The sequence below is a fragment of the Talpa occidentalis genome, unplaced genomic scaffold (genome assembly GCF_014898055.3).
Source record: "Talpa occidentalis isolate TD23 unplaced genomic scaffold, MPIMG_talOcc4v2.1 talOcc4.2, whole genome shotgun sequence".
In the NCBI taxonomy this organism is placed as follows: Eukaryota; Metazoa; Chordata; class Mammalia; order Eulipotyphla; family Talpidae; genus Talpa; species Talpa occidentalis.
Window position 1 is genome coordinate 72,010,833 of NW_023602073.1, and position 21,756 is coordinate 72,032,588.

General features: G+C 40.3%; 1 protein-coding gene across 3 annotated transcripts in view; it reads right to left on the reverse strand.

The window, feature by feature from the left end:
* PKHD1 (PKHD1 ciliary IPT domain containing fibrocystin/polyductin) overlaps window positions 1-21,756 on the reverse strand; it is a 445,188-nt gene that overhangs the window by 412,694 nt on the left and 10,738 nt on the right. For all 3 annotated transcript variants that reach the window (XM_054698860.1, XM_037519857.2, XM_054698859.1), the window contains exons 7-15: window positions 19,435-19,492; window positions 15,600-15,678; window positions 14,000-14,074; window positions 12,926-12,990; window positions 12,021-12,060; window positions 11,059-11,129; window positions 7,415-7,516; window positions 6,520-6,615; window positions 3,592-3,733 (exon numbers count right to left, since the gene is read on the reverse strand). In XM_054698860.1, the coding sequence (XP_054554835.1) occupies window positions 3,592-3,733; window positions 6,520-6,615; window positions 7,415-7,516; window positions 11,059-11,129; window positions 12,021-12,060; window positions 12,926-12,990; window positions 14,000-14,074; window positions 15,600-15,678; window positions 19,435-19,492 (728 nt within the window). The remainder of the gene's footprint in view (window positions 1-3,591; window positions 3,734-6,519; window positions 6,616-7,414; window positions 7,517-11,058; window positions 11,130-12,020; window positions 12,061-12,925; window positions 12,991-13,999; window positions 14,075-15,599; window positions 15,679-19,434; window positions 19,493-21,756) is intronic.

The window sequence follows — 21,756 nt, forward strand, 5'->3', positions numbered from 1 at the left end:
AGGAGAGTTCCATTTTCACCACATCCTCGCCAACATTTGTTGTTGCTAGTTTGTTTTTTTTGACATGTGCCAATCTTAAACACTTGACTCTTATGCCAGGATTGGCCAGAGAATTCTATGAACAGCTGCCCCATGGTACCTGCTTAATTGGGTCTCCTCACCACAATTCCACTCGCAGTAGGTTGTCTTCAGGACATTTTAGCACAGGGCTGCCTGGAACCTGAACTGAGAAAACCCCCCAAGAGGCGAGTGCAAGGCTGGGACCCGGGAAGGCACTCAATAGAGAGTAAAAGTTATTTTTTACTTATTATTATTATTTGCTTAGTATGAGAAACAAAGAGAGATCACTGATCAGAATTTGCTCTAACTTGGCCTGGAATTCTTGTTTCTTGTCTCCTACTCCAACACATGCATGCTTTATAAGGTATTATATGAGATCGCCCCTCTGGCTAATGTCAGACAATGGACGCTTTACATTTACCACATGTATAGTTCTAAATGCACATGGACAATCATCATTTACAAATATATTTTCTGCCAAATCATCTTATTTGACTGGAGGATGACCTTTTGCAATTCTTTCTGGAGGCAGTAAAGTGATAGACCTGAAATGGCCCCAAATGTTATTAAATGAATCTTCTAGTTCTTCCTTATGGCAGAGATTAACTCCTTAGAAACAGGTGTATGTCTCTGTGAGCCTTCACAGCACTGGTGAAGGCTCTTTAAAATACCACACACCTGTGGGTAACAAAAGCTATTGTATAGGTGGAGTTTTGGAGAAATCACTAGAGTTGAAATCAGAAAATCCAGAGCTTAGCTCTGCCACTTAATAATAATTGCCCCAAATTTTGAAAAAAAATCACTTCACCCATTAGACATGGCGGTTCCTCATCTGTATATCTGTTGACTGATGAAGTCATTTATCTTTGAAGGTCTGGGTCACGGAAATAAGTAAGGACATGTCTCTGAGCCAAATAGGGAGACACAAGGAACTACCCTGAGGGGCTGCTGTCCTGCCCTATTTGTGTACGACCAGGTCACTCCCTCCCCACAGGTGATGACCTTCCTCTCTCCCCCACAATGTTGAACAGTGTTGGTTTAACATAGTTGGTCAGGAGATAGTTTTTAAATATTGGAGGGTTTGCTAACTAAATGATGTTTCACACACACACACACACACACACACACACACACAATTCGCTCAACACCAGAGTATTTTTCAAATAAAAATTTTGTGTTCCCCAGAAAAAAGTCAATTGAAAGTATCAGCAAGTTCAAATTAAAAGTTAACCTGCAATTTTAAAAAAGACAGTAATTTTATGAAACAGTGTGTTTAAAAATAAGACTATTTTTAAATGTTTAAAATGAAATCTAGTGACTTAGTTTGAAAGAAAGTAATGGCTAGGAAAATGAGTAAGCTCCCTCAATAAATGCCAAGAAATAAAACAATCTATAAGAAATTAAATATCAAGAATATTTTTTGAAAATAACTAATTTTAAAGATCCAATACTACAATAATCAACATTCCAGTTATTTTAATTTTTTTTGAATTTTAGAGAAATGAATGAGAGAGAATGGAAAGAGTTATTATCTGATTGATGGTGGTACCTCAAAATGACAGTTAAAGAGATGTCCCTGAGGGTGGAACCACACAACCAAACGTCCCTTGCTGTTTGAGGTGATCTGATTCTCTTCTTAACACTTCCACACACAATGAAAATGGCTGGAAAGTTTCCCTTTGAACATTATTAATAGTCCTCAAGGTCTATGAGAAAGATGCCTTGTTAGTGCTAAAAGGGACCACAAATTATTGCTACTTTAAAATCATAAGTTGACAGTCAAATGCCAATTAGTCAGTCTTCAGGGATAATGGAGACTATTCTGTTCATAGATGTAAACAAACATCTAAAATTCCCTAAACAGAGAATAACATCTTTCCTTCCACAAATGAACTGAAATTTAAAATGCCCAAGTCATTGTAGGAGGTCACAGATTGACTGGAATTTGCACAAAGGAGTCATAGCCAACCTCTTTTAGAAGAGTTTAGAAAGGAAAAGTGCCACCATAGAATAAAGGAGCCATCCCTGTCTGTATAGACTAAGAATACAGCAAGACAACAGTGTGTCTAAGCAATTTTCAGACTATTTATATTTTTAAGTCCAGTTCAGAATACCAGTTTCCCTCATTATCCAAAAGTAGAGCATTCCATGAGACCTCTCATAAGTCACAAGCATAAAGAAGCAAGTACCCTTAATTTATATGGAAAAAATTTTGAGTGTTCCCAGGCCCCCCAAAAATAGCCTATCAAGTCATACCAAATAACACATAAAACCCCAAATAACACTGAGATAGAGTAGACACAGGGATGATATGATAAATACACTGTCTAAAGTAGTTCCAGGGAAGAAGCTTAGTGGGGTCTCTCTCACTGCTCTAGATGCTGCTACCTATAGTATACAGAATGGCTGCTGCAAAACAAATGCTGGATAATATTTTGCCTTTTACCTTTTGTCATAAAAGCAAAAATCTCTTCCAGATCTGTTTGGATAATTCAAACAGGTACCAATATTTTCATAAAAGAGAAGTGGTGAAACTAGAAATTACACAAAGCGAGGGATACCTGTACTAGGAATTTAGGCCATATCCTTAAGGGATTAAAGACTCAAAACACTAAACAGGAAAATCACAATCACACTGTAGTCACTATTACAGAAAACAATGTCTCAGAGTCACAGGGTCTTCTCTTGCTCTCACCAGCCACTGACTGATCTTCCACACAGGGTGGCTATTCCAACAGTACTGATTGCTGCCTGGCCTCTGCTCCCTCATATGCCCAAAAGACAAGCAATTGCATCTCTCTTTATCATCAACAAGAGGTTGGTGTCACTTCTTAACCACATACCTGCAGTAATTTTTACCCAGCTCTCTGGCAAATCTCCTGACCTATTCAGCTGAATGGTCCAATTAATAGTTATCCCCAAGGCACACTGTAGAAAATACAATTTTATATATTGATCAAATTTTATCATGTGCCTAATACACTAATAAGATAAACACCAGCTGAGAACAGCGGTCTACTCCACCTTGTTTGAACTGACAGGTGTTCTGAATTCTCCCCTGGAAATCTCATTGCCATACTTGTTTAAATAAACATATCCACTTATTTTCTTGCATCATTGTTAATTTTTGGATAGTATTTGATTTCTCCCCTCAGGCATAATCCCATAGTTTTCCCACCCATGATCCATCTCCACAATCCCCTGTGCTCTTCCCTCCCCTGTTTTGATCCCTCGCCTTCCCCCTCCCCAGTCATATGCCTCAGATCTATGGTCAGCTTGCAAGTTTTGTCTTTTTCCTGAACCTTCATTTGGTTTCTCTATATTCCACATGTAAGTGAAACCATCTGATATTTGTCTTTTTCCTCCTGACTTATTGCACTTAGCATAATCTCTTCCAGCACCATCCATGTTACTGAAAATGGCACTAGTCTACCTTTTTTGATCCTCATTGCCGCATTTACCTGTCTCTTGGCTTCAACTAGGCTGGTAAAGACACTCTTGATATGATCTGCCAGTTTTCCTACAACATACCTGAAGGGTTGTCCTTCCTTTGACCAAAATCCAAATGGAGAACTGGCATTAGGGACGATCTGCCACCTGTACCCAGGGGTGGCCTCAGTCAGGTCCAAGCCCTCAACAGCATCTCCAACTTCGAAAAGAAGCCCTCGATTGCCTGCAAGATGGGTACACATCCCAAAGGTCAGAGGGCATTCTCCCCAATTTGGGGAACTACATTACTTCGGGTTACAAAGTGAAAGGTGATCCAGGTACTATCTGAAAAGATGACCCAACTGAGACTTAGATTGATTGGTCGCATGAGAGGTTCTATAGCTAATGCAAATGTTCTAGGAAGAAGGAAAAAAAATTTTTTTTAATTTATTTATTCATGCATACAAGAACCAGGGTACAAGCCAGATGCGCAGGAGGGTGAGAGGATTCACCAGAGACAGTTGGGAACAGAACAGGCAGATGGACTGAAATACACTGCTGAGGGGAGCAGCAGGAGAGACAGGAGAGGTCTGCCACGCCATGTGGGATTCTCTCGGCCAGCCGGGATCAAACCCGCACTGCAGAGGCTGCAGACAGCTTCACAGCGCAGCACTCAACCACCTGCGCCACCAGGGGAGGCCTGAAAGAAGATAATTTTATGTGGTGTGGGTCTTAGCCTCTTGGAAAGAAACTTGAAAAGAAACTTGAAAAGGAATACTAAGAGGAAATATTCTCAAAGAACCAGAGAAGAGTAGGGAGCCATTCTTAAGGTGAGTGTCTAGAAAAGAGAATGAAGTTCTGGAGAAAATGTGATTTGTGATTTAAGTTAAGCAATGCTGATACAAATGCACAGGTGTGATTGATACTGGATATTAATGTGGGTGGAGGGTTAATAGCCCTGGATTTACACAATTGTGGGTTCAGATTCCAACTCTGTCACTTACTAAAGGTGTGGCTTGGAACAAATTACTTCTTTTGGAAGTGATATAAATGGAATTTCTATAAATAGAGCTAATATACTAAAGACTAATGGAGTGTGAGTAATTTGTCAATTCTAAAGTGATGAAATTAGGAGGAAAATAAAAGTCGATTTGATAATTCTTGGTCTAAGGAGAGACTAAGGAAGATATATACAAAGATATATATAAAAATATATACAAAGATCCTGAAATATAGTAAGTACTCAAGAAAACATAGGACTGGTGATTAATAATTACTATTGTTATTCCTCATTAAATCCTAAAAGGGAAAAAAATAGATAAGTAATAAGAAGAAAAAATAAGAACAAATTTTAAGAATATTGCTTTAAACCAAAATTCTCAACTGCAGCACTACTGACATTTGGAGCTGGATAACCCTATAATGGGGGCTGCCCTGTACATTGAAGAATGTTGAGCTACCTCCCTGGTCTTCCCCATTAAAGACCAGAACCACTGCCACCACCACCCCCAGTTGTAACCAGACATTGCCAAGTGTTTCTTGGGGACCACTGAGAACCATCGCTCAGCATAATAATTTGCCATACTTCCATGGAAAAATTCAAAAGCTCTTCATAAAGGACTTTATTAATTATCCAGAACAGCTGCATTCCTGAAATTATCCTGCTGCAACCCCAGAAGCTAAAGCAGGAACCACTCAAAAAGGGAGCAAGCTCCCCCCTTCCTGACACAGGAAACATGCATTCTCTCCATCATTTGCTTCAGTAGTTTTGTTTCCTGAGATGGGAGCTTTCCCTGAGCAAAAACTGCAGATCTGGGACCTGCAGAATGCTCAGGCCAAAGCTTTGCAAGCGTTTTCACACCCGAATGGTCTTTCTTTAGAAAGGTTTCCCCTTCCACCCCACCCCACTGCTGGGCAACTTTCCTTGTAAACTTATCAACCCTGAGCCTCTGGGGATGAGCTGATGCCTGAAGTTTATCCTCAAAGTCTGGCCCTGTGGGGCAGGTAAAGAGTACATACCGGCTATGGCTCTGAGCCTCGTAACAGGCCAACCACCCTTAATTCTTACCTACACTTGAGCTTCTGATCCTGATCTTACAGAAAAGAGTGTGATGCTGCACTCCTCACTGGAAGATTTATTTTTTTTTACATTCTTTTTTTTTTTAGTTTTATATATTTTTGACATCGTTTTTCATTTTTGCACAATGTATGCATTTTCATCTTGGTTATATTCCCCATACCATCCCGCCCCCCTTATTTTGGCAGTGGGAGCTTTAAATAGAAAAGGACAGAACTGCCACCTTCCTCCTCCATTTCTGCCCACTTCTGGCATAAACTGGTAGCAATGTCACCATATAGCTACCTTTCAAAATAGTGCACAGCTGTCCACAGGGAAGAAGCAGAGACATTTCAATGCACCCCACTGTGCATTGGTTTTATCTGATGCTGTCTCAAGGAGCACAGAAGAGTATTCTCATGCTCCTGTCTGGGCACATGGGCATGCCACTAACCCATCGTGGGCAGGGGGCGGCTCAGGGGCTTCCTCCACAGCTGTAACAATGTCTGGATTGTGGTGGTGCTTTCTGGACCACCGTCTCCCACTGAACCCCATGGGTCATTTATATGCCAGGCACAGAGCATCACTAAGCATTTTCATTAGGCTTCATTCTCCTGAATGAAGCCCTGGCGGTGGTAGCAAGGACCAGGGCTCTGAATTAACCAAACAGCTGAGACAAGAGTCAAAATCTTTCATTTCTACTCCCCATCCCCTCCTGGTTAAAAACACACCCTGACCCACCCTTGTTTTAATTCTAATCCCTCCTCCCTCCCCCTGTAGTGTGTCTCTGGGGTGGAAATTGTATGGGGACTAAAACCAAGATGAAAATGCATACATTGCACAAAAATGAAAAATGATGTAAAAAATATATAAAATTAAAAAATAATAATAAAAAAATTCTGACATACATACATACATACATACATACATAAATAAAAATGGAAACAGCTGAACAGCCTTGGGGCAGTCCTTACCTGCCTGAGGTGCTGTGAGCCTAGCACCTTTTCCTGGAGCCCTCGTAGTGCACTCAATCTTCCTGGGAGATACGTGTGTGACATCACAAGGGATGCCTGAGGAGAAATTTTAAAATGAGATATAGATATATGGAGACAGAGAGATGTGATGCTATAGATAGATACAGATGGGTTGCACAGATGTGGTGGTAGGACTGCACTGAAGAAAACAGACTCCTCTTCTAAGGCAAAGGCTGTGTGTGGACTGTAGCCAAAATTGTCACTCCAGCGGAAGGGAAAGTGCAAAGCAGGGAAACAGAGCAGCGTAAAGTAGTAATAATAGAAAACCATGTTTGTGGTGAGTGGCCACAGTGAGTGCCTCTCACTGAGAATGTGCCAAACCACTCTCCTGAACTTGGAAGGATCAGTGTATGTGCCAGGATGAGCACATCTGCCTGCGGGCTTGGCATCACCGACTAGAGGAACATTCCACCCAAGAGAGCAAAAAATTTTAAGCAGGTACCACAAGAGAATGTGCTAAGGGGCCATTCCAGACGAAGTGCCCAGCAAATGCCCGCCCACTGCAGCTAGTCCATATAGAGAGAGTGGAAGAGGAAGAGGAGAGCCTTATGGAGAGGCAACAGTATGCTTCTCTCATCACTCTCAACACTGGGGCACCTGAGAGCACTGACTGTGACGTGTGGGACTGCAGAACACCCCATCCCTGCTACGTGCCTGCATGACAACCCTGCCTGGTCTCAATCAGACACAGGTAAAGGACCTTGGAGCAGGGTGGCATGATGAGTCAGAAGAAGCAAACATTGCTTCTCCCCACTCTTTCCTTGCCATGAGAGATACATAATCTCCTACCATGTTTAAAACTATGAACTATTTTCAGCCATGTCTACTTAATTACCCGCAATGGTAACCTCAGCAGGATTGTCAAAGAAGTCTCCAGTAATCATGATGTCTGTTCCTCCCCCAAGGCTTCCAGTTGCTGGAAACACAGAGAATATGTCTACAGAAAAAAAAAGAAAGAAAGAAAGAAAAAAATAAGCTTCCAAATATAGACAGGATGTGACCCAAATAATTATATAATAGAAATTATCAATAATTTACTTCTTTAACATTTCTAAGACCTGCAACAGTTGTTTTTCTATAAAGGTAATATAAAATTTAAAAATAATAATAATTAAAGAATTCTGAAATAAATAATTAAATAAATATGATAAATAAATATAATAAATAATAGTCATTTAAAATGTACATAATAAGAAAAGGACTTGTCTATAACTATGTGTGCACCAATATATACTATACAGGGTCAATATTTGAAAGAAAAGAAAATAATCACTTGTGCTATAAGCAAAAATCCCTATAGATCATGATGCTTTCCTAGGAACTCTATCTCCAAACTCAACTTGTCAGTTTATAAATCAGAGAACAGTAGGTCCTACAGTATGGAGGAATCAACTTTGGATGCACCAGGCAAAACCTCCATTCACTCACATAAGTAAAATTTGCTCTAAGCCAAAGAATGAGCCCCACTGTCCTCGGCCGCCACCCTTTCCCCTGCACCCTCACCCCGCACACCCAGCCCTCAAACGCTGCCTCCTAACTGTATCAAACCCTACAGTGCTGTGCCACATAGCCCCAAGAATGTTCTTGTCCTTTCCACTCCACTGAGCAAACTTTGACAGTTTTAAGATTCATTCCTCAAGGGGAAAGAGTCGTTATACCTCAATTAAATTTTATATATATATTTTTTAAGAAGGTAAGTACTGGCTAAGTCAAGAGTAGGGGGTAGTAATTGCCTCCAAAGAAGGAATGAGAAATTCTTTGGAGATGAGGAGGGGAGTTCAACATGTATCCTGATCTTGGGGTAGTTACAAAGGCATAGACTTAAGGAAATCTTCATTGAATTGTACATTTAAAATATGTTCACTGTACTGTACAAAGGTAATACAGCCAATAGAAATTAAAAAGAGGAAGTGTGTTCTCTTCTAAAGCAAAGGTACAAAGAGGCTTATCACCAATGATTGAATATACTTTAAAATATGATCAGGGCAGGGCCTCCCCTGGTGGTACAGTGGTTGAGCTCTGGGCTGCAAAGCTTCCTGCAACTTCTGCAGCGCCGGTTCGATCCCCGGCCACCAGCGAGGGTCCCACATGGCGCAACAGACTTCTCCTGTCGTGCCCACTGCTCCCCTCAGCAGTGTATTTCATCACTCTGCCTGTTCTGCTCTTTGCTCTGGCTCTGGTGAATCCTCTCACCCTCCCACACTTCTGACTATACCCAGTGCTTGTATAAATAAATAAATCTTTTAAAAAATATATATATATATGATCAGGGCTTTTCCTATATGACGTTTTTGTCCATACAATGAAGCAGAGGAAATCAACATGGGCAAAGATTGAGCCCCACATTTAAATATCAAAATTCACCCCTAGTAATAATTTTTTTTAATTTATCATTTTATAATTATTTTCAACAATATAATTCTTTACAATGTTACCATTCTTTTCAACACTCAGCACTAGGTGCTAGGAATATAAAGATGAATACAAAGTAATTTCTGACCTCAAGGAGATCAGAATGATAGGGAAGGCTGGGTACACAAAAGTGTGATGATAATACTTGAACTAGCAATTTTAGAGTGTATGGAAGTACAGAGGATGGGGGGAGGGTGCATTGGTATGGAAAGAAACTTCTAGAAATCACAGCTGAACTAAATCTTACAGGATGACTAGAACTGGCCAATAGAGGGGGAAAAAAGATGGGAAAGAGCATTTAAAGCACACAATGGTCTGCATGGACAGGGGACAAGGCAGTATATTTAAGTGCTGCTGGAATATGAGAGTGAAGATGAAGCTGGGGAAGCAAACCAGGCAGAAGTGAGACATTTTTATCATTCCCCAAAGGCGGGTAGGAAGTCAGGGGATATATCAGATGCAGGCTGAGGGAGTGCAGGGTGGCACATGTAGTGCATGGATCAGCAGGGACAAATGGGAGATCCTGGGCCCCTTGAACACCACTGTTTATGCCAGGCAAGAGGTGATGAGTCCTGGATTAAGCCAATAGTAGAGAGACAGAGTAGATATGCCATATTTAAGAAATAAAAATTGGCAGACGCTGGTGATTAATGGATGTGGCGATGAGGGGATTCTTGCTCAACTAGTTCTTCCGACAACTTCATTGGAGTTAGAGGAAAAACCTTGTTTTGTCCATTTTACAGATGTGTAACTGGGGCTCAAAAAAGCTCAAGGACTTACCAAGTTCAACTAGTAATTGAATGTCAGTCCCAGGGAACCTCAACACAGGGCTCTTTCCTGTTGTCCACATGCCCCACTTCCCTGCCAATGCCCATCCCCCCACCCTGCCCCACAGCCTCCTTTGCTGTGGAAAAGTCCTGAGTGTCCTCATCCCAGGAAGACATTATCCCTGAAAATATGAAACAGCACATGATAAGATACCTGTGAGCCTCTCTGGCATCCAGGTTCAATATTAATGGGCAGACTAACCCTTAAAGCTTGGGGTGAGATGCAAGGAGAGTCGACTTCCCATAGAACATTGGTACATATCTCATGCCCATGATATTTGGAATTAAATCTGTGTTTTCTAGCACTAGAATCTTTGGGCAAGTTACTTTGCTTGTCTGAGTCTATTTCCTCCTCTGTAAACTATTAGTTAGCATATCTTATCTCATAGCTAATAAAATAAATATTGAGATTATACTTTAAACATTCAACAAGTACCTACTATTCTTCTCATTACTGATACCACTACCCCCATCACCTCCTTGAAGGCCTCTTTAAACTTATTTCAAAAAGGACTTGTTATACTGTTTAAAAAATTAAAGGCAAGGGCTGGAATTAAGCTTTTGCAGAATCAGGCTCTCTAGGGAGTGAATGGCATTTGCCCCATGACCTATGAAATTTCTTGCACATTTGGCAAAGGTAGATTTTGTTGTCTCTGAAATTTGAACCTACGTGACAGAACCTTCAATGCCCATGTGATTGTTTGCATCTAAGTCCTCCGGTTTAGTAGCCAACAGTTTACTACCAAATTGAGTTCACATTTTGATTTGAGTTTCTGATTTTTAGCACTATCTTTAGTATAAAGTTTTACTCATCAGATAGCAACATCCGTAGCAGCAAATCATACATCACTGAATGTATGCTTGGGGTGAGGTAATAAAGTAATTGGAAAGTAAACTGAAAAAAGTCCAAAAGAAAAGGTGCTTTTGGACTTTTCAGTGCCACCTCATTTCTGTTACTTTCAGAACATAGAGAAACTACGACTCCTCTTTCTTTTATTCAGTCTCTATCCATACATAGACTTTGTGTACAAGTTTACGATCAAAGACCTTTAATGCAGTAACTAAAGTTGATACTTATACAAGCTACTAATTCTCATCCAAAACCAAAAGGCCATCCATGACTATAGGGACAGCTTCAGGAATTAATGGTCATAGAGAAATGGACAGAAGGAAGGAAGGCTCAGTAGCCAGTCAGATGTGAGGGAGGTGATAAGGAGGACAGGGTGAAGGGATATAGTACCTGAATATGTCTGGTGCAGGAAGAGGTCCTGTTTAGCACTGATCAGCCATGCTGTCTTGTGAACCATTGACCTTCAAAAGACAAAGTTGTGTTATGGAGGAAAATTATATCTAAGTGTGCATGTTTTAAATTCCCCATGAACTAACCTCTATAGTGACCTCCAGAACAACTGTATACTAGCTCATTTTGGGTGACTGGAGAAAGATACCAATGGGCAAATTTTGTTTTCTGACTTAGAAAATGTTTGTGTGGGATAACACCTACTTCACAGAATGTCACCATATTAAATAAAATTATGAATGTGAAAGGGTTTGGCACTGAACTGCTCTATAGCAGATACTCAATGCAATTTAATTTTATTCTTCCCCCAGTGGGGGTTGGGGATTAGGGGGAAGGGAAAAGGGAGGGAGGGTAAGAGAATGAATCTCCCTCCTATGAACTATATAACTCTCAGTAATGTGTCACTATCATCACAATGAATCAATATCAGCCAAACTGTGCACTGTAAATGAGAAAAGCACCTGAGAAAAGCACCTGAGAAAATAATACGGTTAAGACATGAATATATACAGAAATTTAGACTCCTAATTTATCTCTCATAGTTCTATGAAAACCGACCCCTCTCTATCTTGAAAAGGGGATTTCCTAGAACAGTACAATGCATTTCATGGAACTATATACTTTTATAAATTTATGGTATTATGAGACTACATAAGGGACTCTTGCAATTCTGTACCATCACCACACTGAAGCATGTATATTCAGTCAATATGAGTGTATAGTATACAATTATATTAACCCAAGTAAAAGAAATCAAGTGGGCACATGGGTTTCATTATTCTATTCCTTTGCATACATCTGAAATTTTCTATTATGGAAGGTTAAAAGAAATTAACAAGATGCGAGAGAAAGAAAGAGATAATATAAGATAAAGATGAATTTGTTTACTACCAGTTACTTACTTTCCTTTGTTAAATACTGAAAAACTAACATTCTGGGAACCTGCAACAAAAACAAAACAGCCATAACCAGAAACTCGCATGCATACACAGGCCAAGCACAGCTACCATAACCCCAAAAACTCCAGATATCACCAGGTTACCACCTAAGCCTGTAGTTTTCTCAGTGGTGCCCGAAATAAAAACATCTCCCAGTTTCACACCATCAGCAATATTGACTTCCAACAGCAAAAAAAAAAAACAAAAAAAAAAACCCCAAAAACAGTCACCCATAGCAGAAGCTTAGAGTTAGACTAGGCATGAAAAATCCTGCCACACTAGTTATAAACCTCAATTTTCTCACCTGGTAAAGCAAAATTAAGATCACCAAAGACACGGGTTTACTGCACGAATTAAGTTAGTATCAACTTAAGATGTCTCAGGAAGTTCTCAATAAATGATTATTATCATCATCATGAGAACCAATTTTTTACATAGTTTTCTTTTTCTAGACATAAAGAAAGAAATGGATAGGAGAGGACATTAAAATAATATTACTGAGTGCTATTGCATTGTGTGACTATACCACAGATTCTTGATCCACTTATCTGTTCAGGGACACTTAGGTTGTTTCCATAGCTTGGTTTATTGTAAATAGTGCTGCAATAAATACAGGGGCAAAAGTTGCCTTTAAAATTAGAGTTTGAAAAAAAAATTAAAAAATAAATAAAAATAAAATTAGAGTTTGAAAACAGGGTGACGAGAGAGCACAATGGACTGTGGTAGAGGATTGTGGGTACCTTGGTGGTGGGTATGGAACAGAGACTGCACCTGAAGGGGGAGATCTATACCTTCAAAATACTGAAAATAATGTAAACCAATGATATGACAATAAAATAAATATAAATAATGTTACTTCTTGAACAGACCAATGTAGTTGCCTTCCACACAGCACTGAAGAGTCCCAAGACCATGATCTTCCTGAATAGGATAGCTAGGGAGAGAAAAATATCTGAGGTGAGAAATACTAGACTCGGTTCAGAAGGTCTGACTCTTTAGCCAGGAAAGGCATATCCACCGGAGAAAACTGGTGATACTGTAGATATAATGAACTCATGGGACAAATGCTAGTACTAAACTAGAGTCATCCGCAGGACGTATGCTACAATCAAATACCGCAAGACACAAAATTTAACTTCTCCTCATAGCCATTCAGCCTGTCTTTGCAAAATCTGTTTTATCACAAGGATAGTAAAATCCTTATTTAAAAAAATCTAATATCAGGTGTGAACCCAAAAAGGACAATCTTAAGCAAACAAACTGAAAACACCAAGAAACTACATTATAGAATTTGGTTCTATTAATTGCTAGTCCCAAAGGCTGAGCCATAGAACATAACTCTTGTGATTGCCTCAAAGGAACTTAAATCCACTCAGTACAGAATAAAGTGAAAATTATACAAAATGTTGGTTATCTGAACTGTGTCCATGTACTCAGTTTTAAAAGCTTAGTTGCTAAAAACAAGTAAATAAATTTAGAGTTTTTTTCCTCTGGTTAATAATTATAACACAGTAGTTAAGAGTGTGAACTCTGAATGCTGGTTGGTCCACCAGGGTTCACATCTCAGCTCTACCATTAGCTCTTTGTAAGACTGCGGGCAAGTTACTTAACCCCTCTGTGCCTCAGTTTCCTCGCCTGGAAAGTGATTCTAATAATTGTAGATACTCACAAAGTTATTGGATGACTTTAATGTAAAGTGCTAAAACTGGCTTACTAGTAAGCATTTAGTATTACCTATTTGTTTTCAAGAAAGCTTTCCGAATTCACTTCCCTTTACACTTCAATCATTTATTATGCCTCTTCCAGTAAATCTAAAGATAAGACAGTCAATAGTTATCGGTGATTTATAATTTTAAAAAAGGGGTGTGTGTGTGTGTGTGTGTGTGTGTTACACTCATGTGAAAGAACCTAAAAGCGTATATGTTGGCAAGAAAGCTACTCACAGGCTGCCTGTCCTCCTGTTCACAAGAGAGCAGGGAGTGACCCATTTGTCTCCTTGAGCTTCCAAGATCAATGGGCTGCATGAAAAATGGAAACAAGAGACAATAGACAATGATAGTGAGATACTCTCAACAAACATTCCTGGCAAAACTCAGAAGAAAGGTTGTTACAATTTATGGGCATTACTGCAAGTGGCTGAAGCCTGCACCCTGAGATGTTGAGGTAAATTCTCAGCCTGAAGGTTGGGGTACAGTTTCATGGCGCATCCTTTCACACTTTTGAGGGAGCACGTCCCCTTTCCTGAAAAATCTTCATCTCCACATTGCCTATATTAAGTCTACACAAACCTATTGAGGAGTACATGCTTTTGTTTCCCCTTGCACCCCAGCCTAAGGCCGAGATGGGGCACATTGTGAGTATGGACTGTACTTGGGGCACCTGAGCCCAAAGGAAGAATAACTTCCTTTCAAGATAAGTTGACCATTGCTTAATGCCTGTAATTCCTGAGAAGAGTCAAGTCATGCTCTCTTTGAGTAGGGCAGAATCAATGAGATGCAATAGATCAGAGGAGAGAACCCCCAATCCTGTCCAGGGGGGCAAAGAGAAAAGACACATTGCATAGAAGCTACTCAGCTGAGCACATAGTAAGATTTTGTAGTTACTACCTTAAAATCCTCACAACCGCTTCATATGATGAATAATCACAGTTGCTTAGAGTTTCCTACAAACACCACAACTTCAACATGATCCCTCTTGTTCCTCTCCCTCCCGAGCTTGGACAAGGTCATTGTATCACTTTCTATTTAAAAAGTCTCCAGTGAAGAAAATCATATTGCTCATACACATCATCCCCAGAGAATTTTTTAAATTATGGACTATACAGAAACAACGTAAAAGTTCAGACAAAACCAAACCAAACCAAAATAAAAATTTGACTGTAAATCTGAATCGGGGTTGAGGTGGGGTGGTAGAAAGCTAAGTATGAAGGCGACACCTTGGACTATGGTGGAGGAATATGGGTGCTTTGGTGGTGGGTGTGGTGTGGGGACACATCTCTGAAGAGGTGTGAACTTACAACTCTGAATCACATACAGGGTGGTAAACCAATGTTACCACACTAACAGTTATAATAATAAACTCAGTGGTTTCAGTGCCTTTTCTGTCATTTTTTTCTCTGATCATGCTAATAGAATTTCTAAATGCCCAAGTGGATGATAAACAAGTGAACAAGGAAGTTACAATGGTCTTTTGGGTTCAAACACCTTTTTATAAAGAATCTTCTTCAGCCTGAGAAACAGAGGAAGAAAGGGAAAAAAATTTTAAAGAAAATCCACAGATGCAATTACAGTACAATTCACACTGAGCCCAAAGTGACTAGTTGTCAGTAAATAAATGGACCAACTTAATCGACCAGTCGCAATTACATTAACAAAGTTTGCTGAAGCCCAGCTCACCAGGGACCACAAACTGCAAAGAGGAAAACATCAGTTCTGTGCCAACTGCTTACAATTTATTGCTATCAGGGAAGCAACCCAGGAAGCAACCAGGAAGCAACCCAGCAGAGCTGTAACATGTCGAATACAGGCACAAACCCACGCTTACCTATCAATGTACTCAGCATCAAAATCAAAGGTTTCCAATTGTCCCGTAATAATCCAGCCATACACATGTATAACTTTTCCTGTTTAAAGAAAAATGTTTAAGTTTATTAATGTTTAAGTTTACCCCCCCCCTTTTCAAAAGTTGCACCATGTCATTTTGCCTTTATAAAACACTTATATTTGCACTGGTTTTCACTAACTGAAAGAAATCCAAAGAGGATTTCCCTTTTTACAACAAAAGATGAAAAGCAAAATAGCATTCAGTGCTGGCCACAGCTGTTCCAGAGGCAGCAGCACCCAGAGGAGTAAGAGTGACACCAACAACTCCTTCCCCAGGAACACTTCATACACACTGGGTCTTCATCACATCATTCCTGCTTTTCTATACATTAGTGCTATTTTAGGTTTTATGTGTTAGTTAGATTTGGGTAGTGTTTTTTGTTGGGGGGGAGGGGTTTGAGAATACTCAAAAAATGTTTCCATATAAATTAACAGTAATTGCTTCTTCATAACATTTTGATTTACAAAAGTTTCATAGGAACTCTCTACCATTTTATTTTGAGTACCCTACTTTTTTTCTTTTGACTATAAGGGAAAATATACTTAATTCAAAGTCTAAATATATAATGAACTGCATTTCTTTTTAGTTGCATTTATTCAGTGTGGTCAAGCCAATTATTACCGAGAATATTAATTATACATTTACATAAACTATACAACAGTAAACAATCACTCAGTAGGACATTGGGATCAACATTACATACCAAAAAGGCCAAAATAACCAATCATTGCAATCAAAGGATTAATCGTCTCTGTATGGAGCACAGAAAGACTAAGGGATCTTCTTCATGGTCTCATAAAGCATCAGGGGGAATAAACAGTTTCCTTACACTGCCTGTCCCTGTGTGTAGGTCCCTGTGCCTTGGGGGTGCTTCATGTTTCATTAGACTTTCCTTTGGACACTTGTTAATATGGATACAGAAGGAGGCGCATATCACATGATCTGGACGGATATTCAGGGATATTCGTCTTTTTTCCATATCTCAGAGTACAAAAGATAATGTCATGGATGACCCAATGGGACAAAAACAAAAGATAAAGGGCTCAAGAGAGCAATGGAGTTATGGCTTAAAGGATAGACAACAGACATTCATGCAACAAAATGTTTCTGTCAAAGACAAAGCAAATTGAGGGTCTGCGTGCGGTGGATGTCTGCTTTGCCCGCTAGTAAATGGATCAATTCAGCTGCTGGGGCTCCTCAATATGACTTGTAGGAATTTTCACTGGATAGTAAGTTTTTCCTTAATACCCCACCTCTGATGAGGTCAAAAGGATGGGGTGCAAGAATCAGCAACCTCTTTCAGCAAGGTGCACTCAAGATACTACCTGCCCTGGGCATTGGGAAAGGAATCTGAAGTGACTTCTTCTCAGGAAGAGTTTGGGGCCTAACAGATGCTACATCAGTAATTTCCCCCAGAGTTGGAAAACATCTGAACTCAGTTTGAGGAACTGCATGAGACAAGATTTCAAGCAAACACACCATCCCTACGTGATGCAGCCAAAGTTCATCACACAGTCCCACAACCTGGAAACGTGTGCCTTCCAAATACTTAGGGAATTCAACCATCTACGCTGTAATCTTCGAGCGTCACAATACTGGGAGGTGAGAGAGATGCTGGTTAATAAGGTAAAACCTCAAAAATGGAAAAGCAAAAGATACCTCTGGGGCCCAGAAGGTCACTGAAGTCAGAGGACTATGAGCCCCTCCATGACCACACTTAGGACAACAAAAAATCATTCAGGGAAGGTTTTCCCTTCACACTGCACTTGTGTTCTATAAACGTGAAGTGACTATCCTAACTGCGTGTAACCATCCACCAATGGTAGCAAGTTTTAGCTTAATGCTCTTCTCTTTTGAGGTCATAAGAATGAGGGTGCAAGCATCAAACACCTGAGACCTCCCAGGAAGTATGATGGGCACTTTACAGGTGAATGGGTAGGAAGAGAAAGAACCTGATGCCTTAGACAAAGGTCAAAAAATGGGGAAAATCTAGATTTGCAAGTTCTTTACTTCTGCTAACACTGGAGAAATAAGCCCCCTTCATATTAGTAGAGCTAACTTATCAATTCCCTGACTTTGGGGAGCATAACTTCTAGCATTGATGAGCACAATTTTAAAATCAATAACAGATTACAGACACCAGGAATCCCTGTGAGTTTTCGTTTTATTTCTAAACAAAGAAGCCTGACAGAGGCTGATGAATGGCTATGCCAGACCTTGGTGCCAGGGGATCCCTCTTCACAGTGGGGGGCCGTGAACCACATCTAGACATTCAGCTGCTCTTAAAATGTCAGCTCCCCTGTCCCCACCACCTCCCCTGTCTCCCTGGCTGCCACACTGGGCAGGCTTCCTAAATGAAATCAGAGTAATCGCCTGAAAAGTGATTTCAAGATGCAGCTGTGTGGATCCTGCCCTGAGGGACCACTGCAACCAGGCTAACCCCCATAGTTCCCCCAGAAGCTGGAGGAGACACTGCACAGAACTCAGACCTGGTGGGGAAACAGGCTTGGCTTATCTGGGTGCCGGCTGGCATCCCACCTCACACCTCTCATGGCTGGCTCCTTCCCACCCCTCACTCAAACAAGACTCTTGCCTTCTAAACAGGAGCTTTCTAACACCCAAGCAGCAGGAATCTAAATATCAGCATGAGGTTTTCATACACCACATCTTTTATTTAATAAAGCATGATCACATCTTGATTATTTCAACAAATGGAAAGGAACAGATCTGTGAACAACCCACACTAAGATAATGCCAGATTCATTTGTTCAGGATACAATTTAATTATACACACACACACACACACACACACACACACACACACACACAATGTCCAAATACTTTTCAGAAAGTCAGTTATTCATTTTGACATTCTTAATGCATTTAGACACAACCACATATAAAAACTTAGCAACAAGTATTCCCACATTTATACCATCCTAGAAATTCTGAGTAAATGAAAAATCTGAAAGAGATGTAGGAATTTCCAGAGAATAGAACAGCAATAATCCTAGCTGTGTTTACTGCTTAGTCTTAAGGTAGATTTAGCAGCTCCTGAATCTACATGTTAGCTGCAATCTCTTCTCCTTTTATATAACTCCCACAACTCTTTCTTCTCTTCTGCACTCTTGGCCATCACATGTCTGTGTGCTCTCTAACTCATAAACAAATGGCCAGGATAAGGCCCAGAATGAATGGCTTCCCAAGTGGCATCCAACACTACTCCATCCAGGACAAAATGTGTGGTGAATGACCCTCTCTGGATTCTGGCTCTCTGCTTTCAAATCTCAGTTATACTATTTATTAGCAATATAACAAAGTTGAATAAGTTGCTTCGCCTTTTGGAATCTCATTTCCTCATCTGCAAAATGAGGATAATAATCACTCCTGTATTATCAGGTTTTTGAGGCTCTAATAAGATAATATATGTCAATAGCTTAGAACAGAACCTGGATCCAGTGAGGTTCCATCTAAGTTATTAGATGGATGACTACAAAGTTCAGAGCAATAATAGCTTCTGTTTCCTCCATTCTCAGACAGCCCCTGACTTGATTTTGCTGGCCTCTTTCTTGAATTCCTTTTGTTATCAGTGAAGAAACAGAGCACAAGTGCCCAGAGGTGAAACCAAACCATCATAGAAATGAACAGGAGGTTGAGACTTATTTTCAAATCAGCATCAGGGAAGAAGCTTAAAGGTTCCACTCACCTGTTAAGAAAAGTCTGCAATAGGCTTTGACAAATAGATTCCTAATCCCATTTGAATAGGAGATCTTACCTGGAACTCCACTTGGGGGGTTAACCTGGTAAACAATGGGAGTCTCTGCCCTGGAAAACTGTCAAGAAAATGTCACCATGAAAGAGCATTTTATTAGAATATCACAACTACAAACACAAGTCCAGTTCTTCTCCTAGAGCATTTGTCTACAGTAGTCAAATCACCTCTACATTTATTTCTTATCTCCATAACATTTCTGTGAAGCAGAAGTGACATTTATTATGTTCTTCCATAGAGGAGGTAAAGAAAATTTATGGAAGGTCATCCAGCTCTTTATTCTGCATCTTACCCAAACCTTGGACAGCCTGTTTCTACCTGCCTACCTCCACACCTAGGAGCACATTTTACCAGAAGGAACAAGAAGTAGGCCATGCTTTAGAATAATAACTTTTCATTCCATTATTATAACTTGATAGCTTCAGGTCTTGAATTTTTATTTTTTTATTCCTGGACAAGAATTGGTTTATCTGAATGGAAGGAACTACAAATTAAATTATGATCAGTCAGCACTTTGGTTTGGATTAACCAGCTAAGAAAAAATGGAAGTTGGGTATTTTTTGGGAAACTGGAAGATGACTATTGGGAGGAAAAAGATTCAAGGAATGGGAAGCAACATTACCCTTCAAATAAGGATGAAAAAAAGGCACTGATGAGCGAAAAGGGAGCATGTGAAAGCCTGCTTGCTCATGGCCCTCCAAATGATCTTGCAATGTCCCCTCCCCAGATTCACATCATCTGCTAAATAAAACTCCAGAAAGGCAGAGATAATGCCTGATTTGGGTATTGTATCCTTGTGCCAACCTGCTACACAGGAAACATTTTGTGAATGGAGTGGTCCCGCCTGAGATGAAGGATATAGTGCCTGGAAGCAGAGGGGAGAATTAGACAGTTTCAGGAATCCCACCTCATCAATAAGCATCCAGTTCCACCAAGATTAGTGGCCTTGACAGTTAAAGTGAAGAAACAGAGAAACTTAAGAATGAACTGACCAGGCCAAGATTTGAGTCCTGAGCTAATGACTCATGGAAGAAGAGCATCCCTCCTGTTTCTTCACCCCCAACCTCCTCTAGAAACCTAGACTGCCTTCATTCTCTACCACCTAGGGTGCTTGTCATTTACAAAACAAATGACAGCAAATTGATTTTCTTGGTCTGCTTCTAGCAGCACCCCAGGAGTCAAGCCTCCCAGGAAGATCACCAAAATATAACCAGGTTGTTAATCAACAGCCCTAAGCAGACATGGAGAATCAATGAATGTGTCAACAAAGCTGGTGGCAGTTCAGCAAGAGGAGGTTTTAAGTATTGACCCATAGGGGCTGACAGTCTGCCATTAAGGTTATTTTCCTCCTAAAGTTAAGGGCTATAAAAACAGTTCACAGAAAATATGTACGGTCAGGGGGTCAAAAGTGGAATGCTATGACCTCACTGGCTGGGAGCTAGCTCAGATCTCACTACAAGATAAATATTAATGAAATTCCACATACACCTGCCAAACCATCGCCACCCCCACCTCTGATCCTCCTACTGCCTTTCACCATCCCAGGACCCTTTTTACACCACTGGCATTTCCAGTGGAACTTTATCATTGGCACCTCATGAAGTGGAGAGTGTCATAGCCCTTTCTCACAAATGAGAAAATGAGAGAGCTGGAACAACAAAGTCCAAATCAAATAAGGAAACATACCTCTTGGTTTCCAAATTGAAATATAAGATCTACTACTACTCAGTCTGTGAGCCTTTCACCAGAAGTATAGGGGGAATAAGGACACCCCCTTATTATGCCCTCAATTCCTCAGTGAGTAGTGGGGCAGGTTCACTCAAAAAGAGCTTCACATGTGATTCTCTGAGCTGACACAACATAAAATGGTACATTTCTAAGAGAAACAAGTCTCTGGTCACCCACCAAGCTAGAGACATGACAAAGTGAAAAATTAATGAGCTTCTGAAACAAGCTTCCCACATGCTGCTCCTTGAGCTCAAGTGAGGTCAGCAGCAGCAAGATGAGGAAGAAGAGGAGCCGAAGATTAGAATGATGCAGCCACAGCCACCAGCTGCTTGATAACCCTGAGAGACGCTCAGACTTGTCAGTGCCTGCAGCAGGCTCTTTGGAGTGGACTGGGGAGATGGAATTAATTTTTAATACTCATGGATCCCCCAGTCCCAGTCCCAAAACAAAGAGACACACTGTATTTTATTTAGCTTGGAATACCTCTCATTAACTGCAACCCCTGGTGATTTTTCATCAACTCACCAAGCTAGTTGAACCAGTGAAGGACTTGTTTTCTTTAATGTGCAATTTTAGGAAGTATTCCTCTTCTTTCCC